The sequence below is a fragment of the Bos javanicus genome, chromosome 19 (genome assembly GCF_032452875.1).
Source record: "Bos javanicus breed banteng chromosome 19, ARS-OSU_banteng_1.0, whole genome shotgun sequence".
In the NCBI taxonomy this organism is placed as follows: Eukaryota; Metazoa; Chordata; class Mammalia; order Artiodactyla; family Bovidae; genus Bos; species Bos javanicus.
In genome coordinates, this window is record NC_083886.1 from 8,576,299 (window position 1) to 8,600,201 (window position 23,903).

General features: G+C 40.6%; 1 protein-coding gene across 1 annotated transcript in view; it reads left to right on the plus strand.

Annotated features, from left to right (window-relative positions):
• The window catches only part of ANKFN1 (ankyrin repeat and fibronectin type III domain containing 1), a 490,285-nt gene extending 467,121 nt beyond the window's left edge, over positions 1 to 23,164 (plus strand). The window contains exons 18-20 of the mRNA XM_061390028.1: positions 95 to 261; positions 7,499 to 7,712; positions 21,488 to 23,164. Coding sequence (XP_061246012.1) covers positions 95 to 261; positions 7,499 to 7,712; positions 21,488 to 22,257 — 1,151 coding nt within the window. The 3' untranslated portion in view covers positions 22,258 to 23,164. The remainder of the gene's footprint in view (positions 1 to 94; positions 262 to 7,498; positions 7,713 to 21,487) is intronic.
• The last annotated feature ends 739 nt before the right edge of the window (positions 23,165 to 23,903 follow it).

A 23,903-nucleotide genomic window follows, 5' to 3' on the forward strand; every position in this document is an offset into this window, starting at 1 on the left:
CATGTTTTCATTCAACTTGTTTTCTCTGAGGTATGAATTTCTCTATTTTGATACCAGATCTTAACATGTTTTATTTTGCTTGTCCATTTTCCAGTTCATTTTTGCAGCTACAGGGAGAAATTTATTAGTCTGTATTGCCGCCTTTCTGCTGTCGTGGAGCTGGATTCTCTGAATACCCAACAGTCCCTGAGGGAAGCAATCTCAGACAGCGAAGTTGCAGCTGCCAAACAAAGACACCAGCAAGTTTTAGATTTCATTCAGGTAACAGTTTGTTTTATCGGAGGTAAAAGGAAGAAGGAAGGGACAGGGTGGTGAGGAGAACCTAGCATGAGAAACAACAGCAGTCTGAGCGAAAGACCACGATGTGCAAATAGACTGTTAATTTGGTTAAAATGCGGAACTCGGGGAAATACAAGTTTTTAAACAAAGGCTTAAGAAAAAGCTACAGATAAATCAGTGTTAATAAGAGCTCTATCGGCCCCTGTGGTGGGTCGCTGTAGTCTCCTACGTTAAACAGAAAAACAACTGCCAGAAGAAGTAGAGATCAGAATAGCAGTACCCAGTAGCCCAGTAATAATTCCAAGAGGAAGAAAAACTGTATTAATTAATTCAATATCACAGAGAAAAAGAACAGAATGATCCATCGGCTTATGTAAACCCAAATTCAAGACATAAGATTTCTCATTCTTTGGACTTCTTTCTGGCAGAACTGATATTTTAATGCATAGCTATAAAGGCTTAAAAATGTGTGAGCCCTATGGTGATGTCTCAGGGTCTTGAGACAGTGGGACAGAGTAGTCATCAAGAGAATATGGATCTGGTCTGAAAGTGCCCCTAAATCCCTTGGACAAATCTTAGGATCTTTATGCCTGTGCGTGCATGCATACTAAATCGCCACAGTGGTGTCCAACTCTGTGTGACCCTATGGACTATAGCCTGCCAAGCTCCTCTCTCCATGGGATTCTCCAGGCAAGAGTACTGGAGTGGGTTGCCATGGGATCTTTTTCTCCAGGGGATCTTCCTGACTCAGGGATTGAACCTCTGTCTATTACATCTCCTGCATTGGCAGACAAGCTCTTTACAACTAGCGCCATCTGGGAAGCCCTTTTATGCCTGCAGTATAGCCCAATTCACAAAATGAATGCACAGTCCCCTCTTAACCTCAGGGAATACATCTCAAGACTGGATGACTGAAACTGCAGATAGTACTTAACCCTGGATATACTACTTTTCCCTATATGTACATACCTATGCTAAGTTTAATTTATAAATCAGGCACAGTAAGAGATTAGCAACAATAATAAAATAGAACAGTTATAACAATATATTGTAACAAAAATTATGTGAATGTCCTATCTCTCAAAATAGCTTATTGTACAAATTTAATGTCTTTTTCCATCTTAACTAAACACTTATTATGTACTGTGGCCATGACTTTTGCGATTTGAGATATAACAGCAAAACTACTAGGAATTTCTTTCTCCTTTTTCACAATTTCATGGAATGAAGATTCATTCTTATCATAGATCTTAGCAATTTCATCATACAGGTTTTTTTCCCTTACTTTATTAAGTAAAGGACTTTCAACTGTTCAATTAAAGAAAGCACTTTGTAGCTTCTCTTTGTCACAACCAAATTGCCGGCATCTTGCACTCGTGCACTTTGGGGCCATTATTAATTAAAATAAGGGTTACTTGAACACAAGAATTATGATACCACAACAATCTGATAATCAAGGTGGCTACTTAGTGACTAAAGGGTGGGATATGCTGGACAGAGGGATGATTCACGTCCTGGGAATGCTGGGCAGGATGACAGGAGATTTGATCCTGCTATTCAGAACAGTGGCAATTTAAAACTTATGAATTGTTTACTTCTGGAATCTTCCATTTAATATTTTCAGACCTCAGCTGACCAATGGTTATTGAAACTGCAGAAAGCAAACCATGAATAAGAGGGGACTTCTATAGCAGCAATAGCCCCATCATGAATATCACTTTGACATACATTCAGATCAATCTGATAAATACAGTATTTGTTGGACACGAGTGTCAGGCACTGTAAGGGAGATACAAAGTTGAATTACACATGGTCCTTGAACTCCGTTTAAAATTCATTAGGGTAAACAAGAAATGTGTACAAACACTATCTGTAAAAATGATTTAGGTGCCAAATTTCTTGCCTCGTCACTCAGTCATGTCCAACTTAGCCCACAAGGCTCCCCCATCCATGGGATTTTCCAGGCAAGAATACTGGAGTGGGTTGCCATTTCCTTCTCCAAGGTACCAAATGAGAAATATAAAAAAATAAAGTAAAAATGTTTTGTGTCGACACAAAGAAGTAAAAATTTACTTACATTTGTGGGCATAAAAAAAATGCCGTAGAGGATGTAACTGATATGTGAGCTGGGCCTAGTGGCATAGGCTAGTCTCTAGTGACAAGAAACAGAATGAAGAACTGCCAAAGAAGAAGCATAAACAGATAAGGGAGAAAGAGTGGAAAAATCCTACCTGGGGAATGATGTGTGATCAAGATTAGTTTGGGCATAAACTGAGTAAAGGACAATAGTGAAAAATAAGGTACGAATGAAAGGAGCAATGAAATCAGATCACATGAGGCTTTATTAGAGACCATAGTAAGAAATTTGTACTTGATGCTGTAGGCCATAGGTACCCAGCCAAAGTGTTGGAGAAAGTCAGTAAGAGGATCTCACAGATGTTCAAGATAGATTCAAGCAGCAGAGGATATTCCTCCCATTCGCATTGGTGTGGCCACACTGGTTGTTCACAGTAAGTGCTCATTCTCATTGGCTACTAAATAATTTGCACGTCATTCCTAGACTTAAGGAGAAAACTAAAGGCAGGGAAACCAGACACAAAGCTATTACACAACCCTCCAAGCAAGTTACGAGGACCTAAGATGAGAAAATGCTGTGAACTCTGGGCAAATAAAGTTCTCTAAATCTCAATCTCCTCATCTGTAAAATAGGGATGATAATAATAGGACTAGCTTTCAGTGTCACTGAGAGAATTCAATACGATAATACATATAACAATTTCACTGAAGTGCCTGCACATAAGTATGCAATAAATTATACATTCATTCATTAATAAGAAGGGAAAATACTTTAAAGCATGATATGCAAGATTAGGGGTTTATTAAGTACTCATGAAGAAGATATTGTAATATGCTTGCAAAGTGTGAGCCAGACAAGTCCTAGCCTACTTCTCTCATACTAAATGAGATATTTTAGGTGACCTCTTAGACTAAAAAAATAAACCTTTCAAGAACTTCCTTGCTTTCTTGACCTGAAAACACAGTATTTAAAAATTAAAACCATTTCCATCATTTATTTTATTTCTAATAAAAATGAAATACTGATAGGGTAAGGGGGTGGGAAAAAGAAGAAAGAAGCAGAAGGAGGATAGGAAAGATTGGCATATCTTTTGAACCCAATGTAAGGAATAGGGGAGCATGGTAAGAAGAAGAATGACCAGAATTCACTTAGCATACATTTTTAGTCTGGAATCTTCCACTGATAAACCTTGGACTGTTGGACAATTCATTTGATTCAAGGTCCTCAATTGTAAGAACTGGACTGGATGACTTCTCAAGCACCGAGTTGGCTCTAACATTCCATGGCTTCTTTAACAGCCATAATTAGTTTGATAGAAGCACTTCTTTAACTTTACTTTAGGTTCTATTTCCACTTTATTCCAACTAAGGCTCCCCTGAATCCATTACGTTCAGCCAAGAACACTGACTTTCTTTAGCCTGTCACATACTCCAAGAGTCCCTGGCTTCATTCTTACTTCCAGATGACAGTCCTCACCCCTTTCTTTCTCACCTAGCCTATGGCTCCACTGCTTTCTTCTCTTTCCTTTTCAGCACACCATTAAGTGGGATGGATGAAGGCAAGCGAGGCCAGGAATTCTTTAAAGTTCTAGCCTGCTCTGGTTTCCTAAAGCAGGTAACTTGAGAGCCCTCTGTACGTACTCTCCAGCTAGCCAGCCAGGTAAACGGAGACTTGGATGAAAGCCAGTTCTCCAAGAGTTCAAGAAAGCACTTCTTGGCCAGGCTAAAACCAGACCATCTTGCACCCACAGCCTTCAGTGGACTGCCCTGCTCCATCCAACATGGATAATTTCACTGACTAGAGTTAATGCAGGATCATCTCGCTCCTTAACGAGATTGGGCTTCTCAGTCTCTCCTGCTCAGAATGAAAACCAGCTGCAGCCATTCACCCACTGGCATCCACCGCTCAGTCCACCACACACCATAATCGGCAGAGGCAAGTGCCAGCTGTGGGAGCGTTTGTGTGATTCCAGATCTAAGACAATGTTGAAGGCACTACACAAACCAAACATTGTAAAGAGCAAGGGAGTCTATGTAAATACAGTTGGGAAAAGAAGCCAAGCAGTGCAGCCAGAGAGGAAGGGCTGGGCCGGGGGAGGTGTAGAAAATCACAGATAAGGTATACAGCCTTTACAGACAACACATGCAGCAGAAATGTCAGAGTGCGGAGACTTGGCACTGGGCATATTTGGAGCTGCTAAAGCCGAAAGGGCAATTAGGCTATAATTTATATACTGGAATGCTTCAAATGCTCCTAAGCTGTAATAGAAACACAGCTCATTAAATATAGCCAATCTATCATCCCCTCAAGCACCTTGTAACTGTACTGTGAGAAAACCAATCACCTTTACATTTTAATAAAAATATTATCTTGCCTGAGTACAGAGAAAGGAGTGTAATTTATGGGATGAAAACCAAAATTTTTAAAGGGCAAAGTGAGAAATGGATGCAAAACTTTTAACCAACAGACCTAGTGAGTTCATGGTCTTTCTTTTTTAAAAACATGTCAGCAAGTCTTTAGAAGCTGTATTTGGACCTTAAAATCAAGGGGATTATGTTGTCAGTTATTTTTAGATCAACAGTATAAGGTAAAATGAGTGAAAATTGTGCTTCTTTTAGAGCTACTTAACTAAGTCCGTTAAACTCAGTCCATAGGTTTCCTTCTACCTATGTTTCTGATTTCTCTTCAATTAACACTTCTTCACTGCATCACTGAGAAAATTAAGAAATAAGCATTGTCTCTACACATAAGTTTTCAAATTTTTATACTAAATCTCACTATCCATCCTCAGTAGTAAGGCTAAAACAACCTATCCAAAGAGAACAAGTGGAGGACGAGTTATTAATAATTGTATTCATTTCTTAAGGCTGCTGCAAGAAATTGCCACAAACCTAGTGGCTTAAACAACAGGAATTTATTCTCTCACAGTTCTAAAGGCCAGAAATCTAAAGTCAAGGTGTCGGCAGAGCCACACTCCCTCTGGAGAAGGGGAGAATCTATCCTTGGCTTCCTCCAGCTCCTGGTGGCCACTGGCATCCCTTGACTTGGGGCTACCTCAATTCAATCTTTGCTTCTGTGGTCACACAGCCTTCTCTTCCGCCGGCCACGTCTCCGTCTGCCTCACTCTCATAAGGATGTCTTCATGCAGACATTCGTCACTGGAATCAAGGCCCACCTAGATAATCTAGGATAAAATCCTCCCGTCAAAATCCTTACCAATCACATCTTTTGCCATGAAAGGTAACATTCATTCTTTTGTCATATAAGGTAATACAGGTTCCGGGGATTAGGATGTGGACATATGTTTTGGGAGGTCACATTCTATCCACTACAGTAACCGTGATTGTCATTGTAATGACTGAAAATTTTATAAGAACGTACAGCTTACAATGTGCACTCACCTACATCATCTTACTTAATCCTCATAATAATTCTGTCCAAGGACAGAGATCTCAAGTATTAGATAACCATTCACTCATACCTTCACTGGCTGAGCAATCATTTACTGAGTACCTATTCTTGGCACAGCCAAGAGTAAAAGGCACAGAAGCACAGTACCTGCCTTGGCAGGACCTCTAAAAGCTGTCCATAGTCACGCAGTGCCTCACTTTGAGATGACAGTATGCTGCATGAGGTGGGATCAGTAAAAGCTAGCTGAGAAAGCAACAATCTCATTAAGAAAATGTGTCCAAGCGTTAAATGGAACTTCCACTTTATTTACCCCTTGAACTTCAGATTCTTCCCTATATAATGTTCAGTGGGCCTGCCACCGTTGAACCTTCAGCCCAACTCACTGGCTGACAACGCCTGGAGCTCAATTTCATGCTTTCATTAACAACACTAAAAACTGCCCAGTTCTGTCACTCCAGGATAGAACATTACCAGAAAGCAAGGGAAAATGGCAACCAACCACGCAGTGCCATGCATTAGCTCACTCAGACTTGCCTGTCACTCTGAACTCTCACGGTTTCAGAAGTCACTCTGTATTAATTGGGAGCATCTGGTTTGTGGATATTCTTTGAAGAGTATTCTTTAAGTACATATTAAGACTCTAAAAATTGAAATTTGAAAATAGAACATTAGATAGTCCCTTCTATAATCAGAGACACCCTAACCGTGTAGTATCCATACAATAAACATCTTCTAGCTGGAAACTGAGAACCCCAACTTTCTAAGGGTTCCTCAAAAATAAATCATAAAGTGTCAGAGCTGGAAGGGACCTTAGACATCATCCAGCCCAGCTTCTTCTTTTCACAGCGAGGTAAATGGGTCAGAAGTCAATGGCCTGCTCAAGGCACCCCGTGAAATTAGATGCAAAGCTGTTTATTCCAGTAATGCTTTACTAGTTCACACAGGACTACAACTACATTTCTTTCTCCACCTGTTCTGAAATTCGGACTTTATCATATGCCTTCCCCATAAATCCTAATGAGGAATATTTCATTACATGCTGAGAATTAATAGCAGTTTACATGTGTGAGAAATGTACCCTGCAGTTTTACAAAGCACCTTCAAATTTATCATTTCACCCAATCATCACAGCAGTCCTGTGGCGTATAAAAGAAATATTTTGTCCACATTTCACAAATAAGGCAACTAAAGCTCAAAGGGGTCAAGTGATTTGCCAAAGGTTGTTCTAGAACCAATAAGTTGCAGAGCCCAGCTGGAAGCCAAGTCTTTCACTATTTGCCTTAAATGAAATAGCCTCTTGGGTAAAAAACATGCAAGACACAAAAGGTTATAAAAATGAGGTATTTTCTGGTTTAGTAAATCTATGTTGAAAATATTTTACCCATGCTCAAAACCAGATACTGTAGAAAATGTATCATGTTGGACCCTCAGGGAAACTTAACGCCTTTTTAAAGCTGTTCACTAATTCAATGCATGCATGTATGCTAGGTTGCTTCAGTCATGTCCGACTCCTTGCGACTGCATGGGCTGTAGCCTGCCAGACCATCCTGTCCATGGAGATTCTCCAGGAAAGATTACTGGAGTGGGTTGCCATGCCCTACTCCAAGGGATCTTCCTGACCCAAGGATCGATTCCGCATCTCTTGCTGTCTCCTGCATTGGCAGGCAGGTTCTTTACCGCTAGCATCACCTGGGAAGCTAATTCGGTGTATTTTACCATTTTATTCCAAAGCAAATAGACGAAGTTTGGCGTGAAATGAGGTGGATCATGGATGCTCTACATTATGCAAGATACAAGCAACCTGTTTCTGGCTTATCCATCACTAAGCTGATAGACACTTCAGATGAGCAGAACCTAAAGAAGATCAATTCTACATCATCACATATAGACTGCCTTCCATCACCATCCCCATCCCCAGAGATGCACAGAAGAAAGGCAGTGAGTGGTAAGCAATAAGATCCAAAATTCTGTGTTTCGGTCACCGGGTGCTTGGTCCTAATCTCCACTGATGAGGTTTGTGCTGAGTCATTAGACTCAGCAAGCAGCAGAAAACATTGCTCAGCAGTAAGAGTCTAGAAGCAGAGAAGAAAAAAATCAGAACAGGGGAGGGTAGGAAGCTCAGGCAATGACCCGAGATCATATCCAGTTAGGAGTGGGGAAGATTCATGCCAGTTCTAATTCAAGCTTCCCATATACAAAAGGAATTTGACCAAAACCAGGGAGTAAAGAAAACAGGCCCAGTCTCCAGTAAAATAGGGACTAACAGGAATGAGGCAGGAAAGAGGTCCTAGCCTGGGTAGGAGGTCCAGGCAAACTTCCCACCAGCATGGCACCAGTGTCCTGGGGTGAAGACGGGAAAGCAAGAAACTGTGGGTAAACTAGAATCCTTTGGTCTCATCATGGACACAACAATCTGGAGACAACGTTACAGACAAGCTGCAGGAGATGCCTAGCAAGCCACCTCCACTCTTAGGAATTAAATTAGACTTTATGTGATAAATACTAACTGAAAATCATAGTTAACACAAACTTCTGCAAAACGCTTTTATACTTATAAACAGAGAGAAAACATACTAGTCAAAGGCAATATAATGAATGTTCTTGCCTAGAACATGTTGAAACAAACGCCATTTTTCTAATCAATTCAAAATGGTATTCAAGGCATCTTTATTCTATATCTTATAGGAGCCAATTTTATATGTTCTACAAGGATAATAATTGATACTTTTAATAAACAGTTCTAAAATGTGACCTTGTCCCATAGGGGGCAGCATGGTGTAGCAGAAAGAGCCTTAGAAATCAAAGACCTGGATTCAAATTCCAGCTTTGCTTTGCTAGCTGTATGCGCCTGAACAGATTACTACATCTGAGTCTGCTTCTTTGTATGTAAAATGAGAATAATACTATATACACCTTGAAAAGTTACTTGTGAATAAGAATCTATGTCAGAGGCTCACAGAACATAATAGACAATAAATTGTAATATAGTATTTAATGTTATTTTTATTGCAGAAAACTTTAGCGGGGTTATGAACCTTTTCTATAAGGAAGTTTATGTACATTCTAAAAAACTTCAGTGTCTAAAAACCAAAACTTGGCAAGTGTAAGAACTTGAGAGACAACTTATTTATATTACCAAAGGGTTCTATCACTTAACAAATAATTCAACAAAATAATTAGGTAGGTTTTTATAGATTCCCAGTAAGCTCAGGATACAAATAAAACACTATCCCTACCAAAAGCAAATTAATGGGGGAGACAGACACATTACAAACAACTTCATACTAACTAACCGCATATGTGCTACTGGTATAATAAGGATACGCACAGGGTGCTACAGAATCTAATGGGAGTGTTAACCAGGAACTCATAAAATCAAAGAGAGCTTCCTGGAGGAGGTGATAAAGTCAAGTACTGAAGGATAAGCAGAATTTGAACTGAAAAAGAAGAAAGCATATAAGCAGAGGAGGCAGAAGGTGCACGTGTGTTGTAGTTCAGGGAACTGTAAGCAGTCTGGCTGAACTCAGGATCTAAGGATAGTATCCTTTTTTTCTTTTTTTCAATTAAAAAGCATTTATTGGTCACCCATTCTGTTCCAGGCACTCTTAAAGGTAAAAAGGATATAGTGTGTGCTCCCATAGAGCTGGCATTCTAGGATGACAATGAAAATAGAAACAAGATGATTTCAGATAGTGAAAATTCCAAAGTATAATACAAAACAGCAATTAAGGTGGCTAGGAAGGGTGCTGAATTCACTAGGATAAACAGCAGAGACCTGTCTGTGAAAGTTACATTTGAACCAGCCAAAAAAAAAGAAAAGGATCCAGTTATGCAAAGATCTGGAGTTGGAATATCCCAAGCAACAAAACAGCAAAAGGCCCTGAGGTGAGCAAGGGGTGAAAAGATGGCGGAAGTCTTTGGAGTAGATTGAACAAAGGGGCTGGTGGTGAGAGAAGGGGTACAGAGAAAGGCAAGGAGCAGATCAGGCCGGGCGTGGAAAGAAGCTGGAATTTTATTCTGTTTGTGATGGAAAGCCATTGAAAGCTTTTAAGCAAGGATGGATTTATTGCAAGGATTTAAGCAAGGATTGAATTATTCTTTAGAATCAAATCTGTCTGTTGCTTGAAGAGACCAATGTTGGAAACAGGGAGATCAATCAGAAAGCTATTAACAAAGAAGATAGCAAGTTTTCTGGCATCAGGAAATTATGATGTCATTTACCAAAAACAGATGGACAGGAGGAGAAAAAGTTTGAGCAAATGGGTATGGTGAATTTAGGTGAGTTTAGGGCATTCCATGCAAAAAGAAACATTCAAAAGCAAATAGGATGCATGGGGTATGAAGTTCAGAAAAGATAAATGAACTAATAATATAGATTTAATAATTGTTGACAAATGAATGCTTGGTATTCCCTATGAAAATGTTTTATATTCCCCATGAATATGCTTGATATTCCCTAGAGAGAGTAGGTAGAGTAAGAGAGGAGAAGGAAAGATGTCTGTGGAACAGAGCAGCAAGACTTCTTAAACTGAGAAGTGAAGACAAGAGGAAGAAGACAAAAAAGAGAGCAGTGTCACAAAAATTAAAACATGTCAAATGATGGTAGACAAGGTTAAATAAAACTGAACAGCTTCTATTGTTTTGTTTCGTCTTTTCAACAAGAAAGTCGTCAGTAACCTTGATGACAGCAGTTTGAGAAGGAAAGGAGACAGAAACCACATAGAAATCGATCAGGGAGTAACCCGGAGGTTAAAAAAATGGGACCAGTGAGGATACACTTTTCAGAATCTTGTAGCTGGGGAGGTGTGAGCTTGAAAGGGCATGTTTACAAGGCAGGACACATATACCCTCTGTTGTTCCCCAATTCACATAACTCTACAAACAGCTCTTCAGTTTTACTCCCACCTTCACAGCCGTTGTCTGTCCTCTCTGCTCACAGAACTTTCTCAGTGTTTAATCTTCTCTTAGCCACAGGCTCCTAAGTAGGTCCCCCCTGGCTGTATGCGGGTGGCCTCTCTCCTGTGCCACGTAAGTGCCAAATTCTCACGTTGCCCAGATGACGGGTTACACACACTCCCTGCTGGGAAGATCTGGCCAATTACACTTGGATTTTATTATTAACTTAAAATGTGAGCGATCATCATTCTGTTTCTTAAAATATAACTCTCTCTTGGGTCCATTTATTTCTCTGAAGCCAAGATTCCATGGGCTGTGAAACACAAAGATGTGGAGGGCAGTAAGTGAAAAATGGAACCCGGGGACCGGGAAACTGATGGGAACGGGGAGAAACATTTAGCATCCCTGCACAAAAGCAGAAGCGTTTCAGAGCAACAGAATCTGCACCTGCATACTCTGTCCTCTCCACTAGGGTGACTATTTTTAATTGCTTGGAAACCATTAATGAAAAGGGGAAAATCCAATTTAGAGGTACATCCCCTCTGGGTTGCTCATAGGTCAAAGTTTACAACACAGTTTCATTCAGTGTGAGCAGGGGTCACCTAATTTCTGAGAAGTCTGCTGGAAATGCAAAGCCTGTCACAAGCCTAGACTCTGGTACCAGCCCAAGATTCCGCTTGAAGGCTGTTGAGTACCTTGGATTTGTTTGTGTGTGTATATGTGCATGTGGTTGGACGGGCAGGGTGGGAGGGCAGTGGAACTTTTACTTCCCATTTCTGTGTGGTTTTCAGACACAAAGTACAACTCCTCTGAGTCAATTAAAATTAAGCATCTCCCAAAGACCCAAGGGGGAAAGTTGGCTCCTAGCAAAGGCAGCACAAGGCAGGGGGTGGAATGCCTGGTCCATGGCTAGGTATTTTCTCTCCCACTCCTTTTCTGTGGGTATAGTGGTCACAGACAGCAGCAACTTTTTTTTTTTTCCGATACTGCTATTTCTCCTAGTGATGCATGGGTGAGGCAACAAAGGGGAGGGGAGGCGTTGTTTCCTTCAGATGCATGTGAAGATTATCCTGATCTTCCAAATGTAAATCTTCCCAGTAAGATTTCCCCCAGATGAAGTTAAGATTAAGAACACTGTGGCGTAAACTAAACAGCTCAAAAAAATACATAAATAAATAAATAACAGGAATCTGAAGATGGGAAATTAGAAGGTGAACAAACCCGTGAGCTTCTACTCAAGGCTTGATGATTTATTAAAATTCTTTGTTTCTAAATTATCTAAATTCCACCCAAATACAGTGGAAATAAATTCAGTGAAGCACACACACAGAAAGTACCAGTTTGAACAGTGATATATTAAAAATGTGCAGATAGATTCTTAGGGCAAATACTACTTCTTTTTTCCTTTCTTTCTGTCCTGCCATGTCCCTTGCCTCTAAGAGAAAAGCAATAGCTTTAAATCAGGTATTCCTTCCTGCAGTGTCATCTCCCCATAACACCCTCAAAATCCACATCAACTCTACTCTGCTGTTGTTGGCCTGGTCCGCAGAGGCCAGGAGTTGCAACACCCGTTACAATGGCAAGAAAGCCAGGCTTCCTGAGCCAGCACTAATACTATGGGCAGAACCTCCATCAGACAGCTCGTGGGTCAAGCAGAGGGGAAACACGAGGCTCTACCAGTGCTGGTCTGCCCAGTGGGCCCTCTAAGGGAAATTGAGGAGCACAACCAGCTTTATTAAAATAACAACCGGGCAAGGCGCCTACGATGCTTAATGGAGCATATGGCCTGGATCTGGGGATGGAAGCTGCACTTTGCATTCTTTTCCAGGAAGGGAGGGAGTGGCAGTGGCCTAAAATCCCTGGAAACTCTCCTCGGTGCCCTGGCTGGCATCCTGGAGATTTTCCCAGCTTGTTCTGGGAGGGGTATCCCACTCTAAGCAATAGGTTCCACTAAGTCCTATAATAAATAAGACAACCACCATGGAAGTCAAATATTTAGATTCCCACTAGAGCAGGGTTTCCAAAGGTCCATGAACTTACAATATAATATTTACCACTTCATACTTAAGCCCTTTTTCATCTCTTTCCTGGGTTAGCACAGTTATAACTTGCTCTTTCTCTTGATTTATCTCCTATCTCCCTTGCTCTTGGGAGTTATAGTAAAAATTTACATAATTTACAAATTCTTTGCTAAATCTAGGATGAGAAATACAGTACTGGACTAATACAAGACACCATTCAAGACATTATTGTTCTTTATTATCAATGCAATTCTCACAGCAAAATCTTGAAGTTTCTTTATTACTGGTTTGTACTATTAATGAGTCACCTCTTAATACGTTTTCTAGCTATTCTCTATTTAAAAGTGAAAAAGATTTCAATATTAACATCTTCTGTTTGTAAGGCACTTAAACTATGTTTAACAAACTAATTTAATCCTTATAGCACCTATAGAAAATAGGTAACATGATTACCTATATGCTACAGATAAAGGGGCTAAGTTGGGAGGGGCTAAGTGATTTGTTCAACATCATATACACAGTAAGGAGCAAGGCAGGACTTCAGCCTAATTTTCAGATAATTGTTCTTTCTACTACAACTGTGCTGACTCAAGTTAAGAGTCACCAAATATGAAGCAAAATGAAAAACACAAAATGAAGTTAAATGATGTAGATGATTGTTTTTAGACTATTTCTGTGGCAGATTAAATTAGATCTTTTCAGACTGCTTTCAGTATTATTTTTAGGAAGCAATCAAATCTCACTCTTTAAGCTTTCAGATTTCAATATTTGTTTCAGTTTCAATTCCATGCAGCATTCTCTACTGAGACTCTTGTACGTATCAGATGTAGCACAAGAGGCTAATAATACAATGATGATGAATTCACACTCTACTCCTCATTGTCTGTTCATATGTCCACGTTCAGATCTGGGAAATATAGAGGATGTATGTCCCTTAGCTTAACTCCTTCCTTAGTCCTTTCCTTCACTGACTGGCTTCTCCAACATTTACTAAGCAGAGCTGAATAAGACACGGTGCATGCCCTCTGGAGTTTACACTTAATGAGAGAGATAAAAATATAAAAGAATAATTTATAATAAATCTTGATAAATGCAGTAACAGAGATATAAATAAAATGCTTTATGAGCCAAGAGAACTGAGCAACTAACTCAACCTGGGGACATCAGCACCAGCTCTTCCTAAGACTGAGTCTTAAAATGTGATTCTCAATCAAAATATCAGAATGTCAGCCCTTAAAGCATACCTTCATATACTCACTAGTCACTATCTGTATGCTGTGGGGTCAAAGTGCAAACTGTTCTTGTAGAGCATTTGACCTGACTACAGGCTGGAAAGAGTTTAGCGGTACAACCCCCTTAGCACTTGCTTCTAGACATTTTTACTATCAGACACCTAGTGGGTTAAACGGTGGCCAACCAAAAGACATGTTTGTGTCCTAACTCTCAGAACCTGTGACCTTATTTGGAAAAAGAGTCTTCACAGAGGTATTTCAGAACCTTGAGATGAGATCATCCTGAATTATCCAGGTGGGCCCTAAATCCAATTACGAATGTCCTTAAAAAACACAGAAGAGGGTCCATGTGAAGGCAGAGGCAGAGACTGGAGTGATGCAGCCCAAGGTATACACAGCCACCAGCAGCTGCTGCTGCTGCTAAGTCGCTTCAGTCATGTCTGACTCTGTGCGACCCCATAGATGGCAGCCCACCAGGCTCCCCCGTCCCTGGGATTCTCCAGGCAAGAACTCTGGAGTGGGTTGCCATTTCCTTCTCCAATGCAGGAAAGTGAAAAGTCAAAGTGAAGTCGCTTAGTCGTGTCCGACTCTCAGCGATCCCATGGACTGCAGCCTTCCAGGCTCCTCTGTCCATGGGATTTTCCAGGCAAGAGTACTGGAGTGGGGTGCCATTGCCAGTAAGAGGCAAGACATTATATTTTCCCCTAGAGCCTCCAGAGGGAGTGCCACCCAGCTGACTCCCATGGCTTCAGACTCTCACAGCTTCCAAAGCTGTGAGAGAATACATTCCTGTTGTTTTCAGCCACACGGTGTGTGGTCATTTGTCACAGCAGCCACAGGAAACTAATACAAACCTAACATATTTCTCTCACTAAAAGTTTAACATAACTGTGTGGGCATCACACCAAGTGGATCACATGAACTAGGTCCCAGCCCGCAGGAAGCTTCCACAGAAAGCCATGGGAATAGCAGTAGAGCAGGTCTTTGAAAGAAAGAAAAAAGTGAAGTTGCTCAGTCCTGTCCGACTCTTTGCGACCCCGTGGACTGTAGCTCACCAGGCTCCTCTGTCCACGGGATTCTCCAGGCAAGAGTACTGGAGTGGGTTGCCATTTCCTTCCCCAGGGGATCTTCCCGACCCAGGGATCAAAACTGGGTCTCCCGCATTGCAGGCAGACATTTTAACCTCTGAGTCTTTGGTCTTTGGTGTGACACAAATCTGCGTATAGGTTCCTATTCTGCCACTTATCAGCTTATATGAGCTGGAAATTTTAATAAGCCTAGGCTTCAGTATCCTTATGTCCGAATGGGAACTGGTGTAAGAATTAAATAAGATAAAGCTCCTAGAACACTGAGCATGATGGCTGGCTCACAGTGAGCACTAAGTAAACATCAAGCACTATTATTATTATTGTGGATACAAATGAATAGTATATATGGATAGCTGAATAGACGTCAGTGATCAAATAGAGAAGGAAGTTTGACTAAAGTCAATTACCAGTTAATTGCATGGATCTTATTTCCAGCCCAGTGTCAAATCTTCAATTAATCTCTCTTCATCAAGGCCCTATGGCACCTACCACTACCATCATCAAAAACAGCTAAGAGTTCTGAGACTGTTTTCTGTTTCCACGTGCACACCTGTGGCTGATTCATGTCGATGTCTGGCAAAAACCACTACAATATTGTAAAGTAATTAGCCTCCAATTAAAATTAATTAAGCATTTAATAAATAAATTTTAAAAGATAGGGAAAAGGACTGTCTAAAAATTGTTTTAAGAAAAGCATTCAGCCCAAGCCTTTATCCAGTTCTCTTAACTTGAAAAGCTGTGTCTGCCTTCTTCCCTAACCAGGAGTCCTTACGTTTTTTCACTAAAGATCGATGACAGCACCGGCGCTCCCAAGTGATCCTCCTTGCTACTTCCATCAACTTACTGCTCACATCTTCAGTCGTTCCCTTTCCAACAGTGTCTTCTCTGCCCACAAACACCTTCCCTCAGCTGTGCTGCCCACCATGTTCCCATTCCAGCCCTCCAGGATGGTTTGGCCAACCGCTTAAGTTCAATCTGTCCCAAATCAAATTTACCGTGTCTTCCACTGCCCGACCCTCTTGCAGTTAAACTCCTCTGGTTTGATGCTATTCCTATCTTCCAGGCACCAAGGCTAGAAACATATTTGTCATTTCAGGGCCTTCACACTTGCTTCTCCAAGTTGCCTAGAACACTATTCCCTAAAATTTTGATAAAGCTGGTTCCTTCTGATCATTGAAGTCTCATCTAGACTCCAGAGATTCCTCCCCTGCCTACCTTATTTAAAGAACCTCCCTCCCAAGTCACTCTCTAGCTGAAATCCAGTTTCATTTTATTCATAGAACTTTATACTCTCTGAAATTAATCTTAGGTATATTCTGACTTACGTATTGTCTACTCCACCCTCTATGAACTTCTTGAAAGCAGAGACCATGTCCGTCTATCATAAAATAGGTGCTCGGTAAACATCTTCAAATGAATGACTTTCCTGGAGTTCTATTTTCTTCCTCATAATCACTACTGTTGCTCAACCCCACAACCTAAAAAGGGTAGATATTTAAAGGAAAAAACATATCTTGGACAACAGCATCCCAGCTGGCCTCCCTGTTCTTTCCTCTTGATTCAGTTCATCTTACATCCTACCTGCAACATAATTATTATAAATTTCAGCTCTCATCTTGCTAATTATTTCTTTAAATGTTTCTGATAAATTACCCATTGGCTACAAAATTAGGTACAAACTCCTTATCTAGGCATTCACTGTTCTCCTCTGGCTCTATCCTGTCTTTTAAAAAAAATAACCTCTTTTAACCATGTATTTAAAATAATTGTAAGAACATCAGGTTGCAGAGAAATGTACAGGAATTTCCATGTTCTCCTTCCCCAGGCTCTCTCCAGTGTTCACATCTTATACAGTTCTTGTACAATATCAAAACCAAGAACCTGGTACAATCTACTGTTCATCTAAATTTCACCAGTTATATTCATTCGTGTGTTTGTGTGTGTAGTGTGTGTATGCACATAAGCATGTAGGCTCGATTGCATAGCTCTGTGCAATCTGTCATATGTATAGTCTTGGGTAATCACCACCATAGTTAATTGTACCAAATCCACAAAACTTCCTGTTACCCCCCTTTATACCTTACACACCATACCCCACTCCCGCCCCTACCCTGGCTACTACTAATCTGTTCTTCATCTCTATAATTATTTCATGAATTTTACATAAATAGAATTCTTTATTTGTATTTATGAGTAGCATTTCATTGAATGGGTGTATCACAATTTGTTTAATCACACATCCATTGAACGATATTTGGGTAGTTTCCAGTTTGGGGTTAATACCAATAAAATTGTTACATGAGCATTCATATACAGGTTCCTGCATGAAAATAAACCTTAATTTTTCTAGGATAAATTCCTAGAGTGAAAATGCTGGCATCTTACTTTTGTAGCCCCATTTTCCCCAAATTCCACTCTTATTCCCATCATCAGGACTACTTATACTGTTTCCTTTCACTCTGTTTTCTAATCCTTTCCTCAACATTTGTATATTTATTATTAAAAGCTGCCTCAAATAATTTTTTGAAAGTAGATGAATAAATAAATTAATATACATAGAAACAGAGATGAATGAATGGAGAGAAAAAATAAACACAATAGTGTTTTATCAATCCTGTCCCAATAAAATATGATCTATTCTATAAACCTGCATCTTACTTGCTAAACTTCTTTTATAAAAGGTATGTTCTTCCACAGTCTTATAGATGCATATACCCCACTTCCATTAAAACAGTAAAATCCCTGAAACAGATCATTTCTTATTAATTTTACATTCAGTCAGCCACTAAACATGGTGTTTCTGTTAGAGAAGGAGCTCAAGCAAAACAAAATCTTCATTGTTGAACAAATGGATGAATTAAGTATCTTTGCCGGAAGGGGGCTCTGGTCCAACCAGGAAACCAGAATGTTATATTTGCATTAAAACGATAACTAACAATACAAGTCTATACAAGCTAAGTGCCAAAAGATAATAGAAGCAAAAAATATTTCAGAAGTGCAGAAATGAGCCATCCTTTCTGGGACAGTTGAGAGATACTTTCTAAAAAAGGCTTTGTTTGAGAGAATCCTTGAATAGATGAGTGGAACCAAAATAAATAAATAAAGGGAGTCCTTTTTGATAAACATTAGTTAAAGAACAACATATGAGTTGATCTCATTCTCTGTACCTGGATCCATAGTAGGGATGTGCCCAAATTTTTAAACCATTCCCCTAATAAAAAACATTTAGATTTGCATCAGTTAGGATTAAGTCTGAATCTGTGTTACAGAAAACCCAAATAAGGGTGTCATTAACACAAGATACTTTATTTCTCTCTTATGTGAAAGAAGCCCAGAGATAAGACAAATCAGGGACAGTTCGTAGACTCTATGGTCTTCAGACACCATGCTCCATTTTTCAGCTCCACCATCCTAGAACATGGCTTCCTTTTCCAAGGTTGCCTCATGAGCCCAGCCAACACATCTTGTTACAGACAATTGGAAGAAAAAACAAAATGGTCCATCTCCCAGCTAAGCCAGCTCCTTGAATGCAGCCTTCCAAAAGCTTCATACCATACTTTCAGTTCTATCTCACTCGCCAGAATTTAGTTATATGACCATGCCTAGCTGCAAAGGAAGCTGAAAAAAAAAAAAAGTGGTCTTTTACATGAATGCACTGCTGTCTCAAACAAAATTTAAGATTTTGTAACTAAAAAAGGATAATGGATATTGGGTAGCAGCCAGCAGCAAGCGAACAAAACTGAAATCTTGTCCTGCCAATGAGTAAGGAATGTCATCTTCTACAGCCAGGAAAAAAAGGAAAAGAAACACTTCACTCCCTGACCCTGAAATAAACAAACAACCAAAAAATATATATTACATCTGGTTCTAGTCCCTAAAATAGAAGAAACCTTAATCCCATTTGTGTAAATTACTCACTCCATTAACAAAACATTTTTTTTCCCCTGAAGCTTGCAATAGTCTTCTGATAATCATGTCTGATTTTCCACCATGAACAGACTAACTATAACCTTATAACCCTGTGGGTTTTCATTTCAAATACCTGTTGTATTTTTTAATCAGCAAGCCAGTACTGAATTTGGACTCCCTTGCAGAACTTTGCCAAGTAAAGTATTTTTCTTTTCTTAAACTATTTTTCTTTTCTTAATGCTTCTGTGTCTCTAAGTCTTCCTTTCACAGGAGTCTCAGCCACAAGGTTATTTCTAGTTTTTCACTATTATAAATCATGTTACAGTAAACAATTTGTAAATGCTTCCATGTACACATAGTGACAATTTCTCAAACATAGATATCTAAAAAAAGGACTTGCTGGGACAAATGATATGCACATTTTTAATCTATTCTACAAAGCTGCTATCCAAAGAGCCAGACCAGCTTATAGTCCCACCACCATTATATGAGGGTCCCTGACTTCCTACACATCACCAACACAAGAGATTATCATTCTTCTCAACACAGGAGTTGATCATTCTATTTATTTTCAGCAAATCTGATGGGCAAAAAAAAAAAAAAAAAAAAGCCCTGTTTTTACTTCAACTGCATTTCCCAAATTACTGCCTAATTAGTAATTATAGTCTACCTAGGTTGAATAGCTTTATTATGCTTATTGGCCACTTGTATTAAATATTCTTTGAAGTGTTGGTTATCTTCTGCCCATCTGGATTGTCTTCTAATTTACACGAAATCTTTATGTAGTCTGTAAAATTAATCTTTTCTTATACATATTATCACTATTTTCTTTCAATCTATCCCTTACCTTTACTTTGTTTATGTGATCATTTCAAAGTATTAAGCGTTCATATATTCAAATTATCAATTACTTCTTTTCTGACTTCTGGGGTTTTATCTTGCTTAGAAAGACCTTCCTACCCAAAATTACAAACATACTGTTTTCTAATACTTGTAGAGTTTGCTTGCTATATTTAAACTACATGGAATTTACTTTTATATGTGAGATGACAGAGGACATTCTCAAATTATTTTACTAAAGGATAACCACTTGTACCAACACTATATACTGAAAACTCTATTCACTCCCCTAGTTTGAAGTGTTATCTTTACCATACGTTCAATCATCACACTGAATTAAGACAGTTCCTGAACTTTATATTTCTGTTTTACAGGTCCATCTGTCCATTATACATCAATTTCTATTAGAAGGTTTAATTACCAAAATTCTATATGCTTTGACACCTCATAAATCAGGCTCTTGCCTATTGGACCTTAAAAAAACCTTAGTTATTTTCACAAATTTTATTTTCCTGATAAATTTAAAAATCAATTTACTAAATTCCATTTAAAAATCCCATGGAAGGGATTTCCCTGGTGGTCTAGTGGCTGAGACTCGGCGCAGGCCCGAGTGAGATCCCTGGTCAGGGAACTAGATCTTGCGTGCCACAAGTAAAGGTCCCTCCTGCCACATCTAAAACCCAGTGCACCCAAATAAATAAATAATCCTATGGGGATTTTTGAATGGGACTGGCTCAGATTTGAAAAGGAGCGATTTCTTGTTCTTTTTAAAAGGACTTGAATGTTTTCAAAATTAGCTTATATTTATTTACCAAGTACCCCATATGGGCTGAATTCTGTGGAAAATTCAAAGGATTTTAAGATAGTTTTTGTCCTACAGAAATGTACAACCTGGTTGGGGAAAAAATATAATCATTTTGTATTGCATTAAATTACAAATACTGTATTTACAGAACTAAACTTCTGGTTCACTTATGATCAGGATAGCATTCCCTTTGAGGCTGATTTTCGCCTCTGATTTTACTTCTGTTTTATTTTCTCCTTTGGCCTTAATTTTTTTTCTTTTTAAACACTGACAACAAGATTAACTATTTATATGTATAAACGACTCTTTTACAGTCACTTTAAGTAAGAAGTTCTATTATCACCCCCATTTTGCAGATAAGAAAACTGAAGCTCAACGAGGTTAAGTAACTCTTCCAAGATCACAGAGCAATCTGGAGGACAACCAGGGTTTGAATCCACCTTTCCCTCATTTCTGCCACCATAGGACCTCCTCTTCTTTCCCCCTTTTAAGTTTCTGCTATTTTATCAACTGTAAAAATCACCTCTGAAATAAGGTTAGGGAACGAATAAATGAATGACATCCAGCTTTATTTCCCGTTTCACCCTCTCTCCACAAGTCCAGGGAAAAGTGAATAATAAAATTAGGTGTGAGCAAGGGAGGGCATGTTGCCCTCTGCTGCTGCAAGGCTGGTTGGTCCAGTCAGACTCCCTCTCCCTCCTGTTTTTAGCTAAGAACGGGACCTACTACATAACTTATAGAGTCCTACACAGAACGACAATGTGGGACCCCTTGCTCAAAACTTACTAAAATATCAAGAAATGAGCAGAGACCACTAAACAAAACGTAGGCCCTTCTAGGCACAGGGGTGTGGCCTCAAACATAGGACCGTACTTGAGCCCTGGCTAGGAGTTTCTCTTTTTTTCTAAGCACAGTCTCTGGCTTTGCAGATTCACAGCCTTGCTCTGATGAAGAAGGCTGCTCAGAAGTCTTCCTGCCCACCGACAGCGACTATGACTCCAGTGACGCCCTGAGCCCCCGAGACCTGGACCTGGTCTACCTGTCATCGCACGACATTGCCCAGCAGTCCCGAAACGGACTGAGTGGCAGTGCCCCCGACGTCCTGCAGGTGCACGATATGAAGGCTCCTTCGGGGCCAGGCCAGGACACCGACCACTCATGCGCCGAGCTCCTGCACAACCTGACCCTCACAAGCCTCCCGCCCAAGAACCACGCCAAGATGGCACCAGGAGCACGGCCGCCGCTGGGCTTCCTGGGAAAACGGAAGTCGGCCAAGCAGCCGCACTACGGCGGCTTCAGCCGCCATCACCGCTGGCTGCGCATGCACGGCGAAACGCAGTCGCTGTCGCTGTCAGAGGGCGTGTACACACAGCACCTGTCCAGGGCCTGCGGCCTGGCCCAGGAGCCTGAGGAGGCCGAGCGACTAGGACCTGCCCCCGAGGGGCCACGGGGCCTGCCTCTGGCCCATGCTGCCAGCCTCCCGGAGGAGCGGAAAAGCAGCCTCCAGGACCCTAGGCCTGCGGTGCACCGCATCTACGTGGAGGCCTACCCTGCAGCCCTGGTGGACACCAAACCCTGGGCCGCCTTGAGTCCTGCCATCGTAGGCCACTCGGGCCTGCCCAGCGCCGCGGGCCCAGAGTTGAGCCCAGAGGACCCTACCACCTCCCCTGTGTCAGAGATACTCAGCAGCATGCTTTAGGGAGGTCTACAGTTGGCTGTCCTCTTTTCACTGCGAGTCCCTGCATTTTCCATCCCCGTACTCCAGTCCGCCTCCATCCATGTTTTCACCCAATTTAAACTGCTTTCCAGGTTAAAAATCCAAAGGTTAGAGGTTCAAGGTCCTCTTTTTTAGAGTTGGAGTGGAGGCAAGAGTGGCCAGTCTTATACCCAGTTCAGCCTATAAAGGACATAAAAGAGTTTTGGTGTCAACATGGAGTCCTGGACACAAGAGTGCAAGCATACCATCCTGATGGCGCACCTGTGGCGGAGGTTTGTTGTTCAGTTTCTGAGGCGTGTCCAGCTTTTTGTGATGCATGGACTGCAGCAGGCCATGCTCCTCTGACCTCTACCTTCTCCTGGAGTTTGTTCAAAGTCATGTCCATTGAGTTGGCAATCCTATCTAACCATCTCATCCTCTGCTGCCGTCTTCTCCTTTTGCCTTCAATCTTTGCCAGCACCAGGGTCTTTTCCAGTGAGTCCACTTTTCGCACCAGGTGACCAAAGTATTGGAGCTTCAACTTCAGCATCAGTCCTTCCACTGAATATTCAGGGTTGATTTACTTTAGGATCGACTGTTTGGATCTCCTTGATGTCCAAAGGACTCTCAAGAGTCTTGTCCAGCCTTTCAATTTGAAAGCATCTATTCTTCAGAGCTCTGCCTTCTTTATGTTCCAACTCTCATATCTGTACATGACTACCAGAAAAACCATACCTTTGACCATATGGACCTTTTTCTGTAAAGAGATCACTCTGCTTTTTAATACCCTATCTGGGTTTGTCATAGATTTCCTTCAAAGGAGCAAGCATCTTTTAATTTCATGGCTGCAGTCACCATCCACAGTGATTTTAGAGCCCAAGAAAATAAAATCTGTTAGTGCTTCAACTTTTTACCCTTGTATTTGTCATGAAGTGATAGGACCAGATGCCATGATCTTAGTTTTTTAAATGTTGAGTTTCAAGCCAGCTTTTTCAATCTCATCTTTCACCTTGACCAAGAGACTCTTCATTTTCTGCTTTTAGAGTAGTATCATCTGCATATCTGAGGTTAGTGATACTTCTCTTGGCAATCCTGATTCCAGCTTGTGATTCACCCAGCCTGGCATTTCCCATAATATACTCTGCATAGGCGTTAGATAAGCAGGGTGAAAATATACAACCTTGTACGCCTTTCACGAATTTGAACTCAACAGTTGTTCCATGTCTGGTTCTGTTGCTTCTTGACCTGCATACAGGTTTCTGAGGAAACAGGTAATGTGATCTGATATTCCTATCTCTTTAAGAATTTTCCACAACTTACCGTGATCTGCATAGCCAAAGGGTTTAGCATAGTCAATAAAGCAGAATTAGATATTTTTCTGGAACTCCATTGCTTTTTCTGTCATCCAACAGATGTTGGCAATTTGATCTCTGGTTCCTCTGCCTTTTCTAAATCCAACTTGTATATCTGGAAGTTCCCGGTTCACATACTGCTGAAGCCTAGCTTGAAAGATTTTGAGCATTACCTTGCTAGCATGTGAAATGAGCCCAATTGTACAGTCGTTTGAATGTTCTTTGTCATTGTCCTTTGGGATTAGAATGAAAACTGACCTTTTCCAGTCCTGTGACCACTGCTCAGTTTTCCAAATT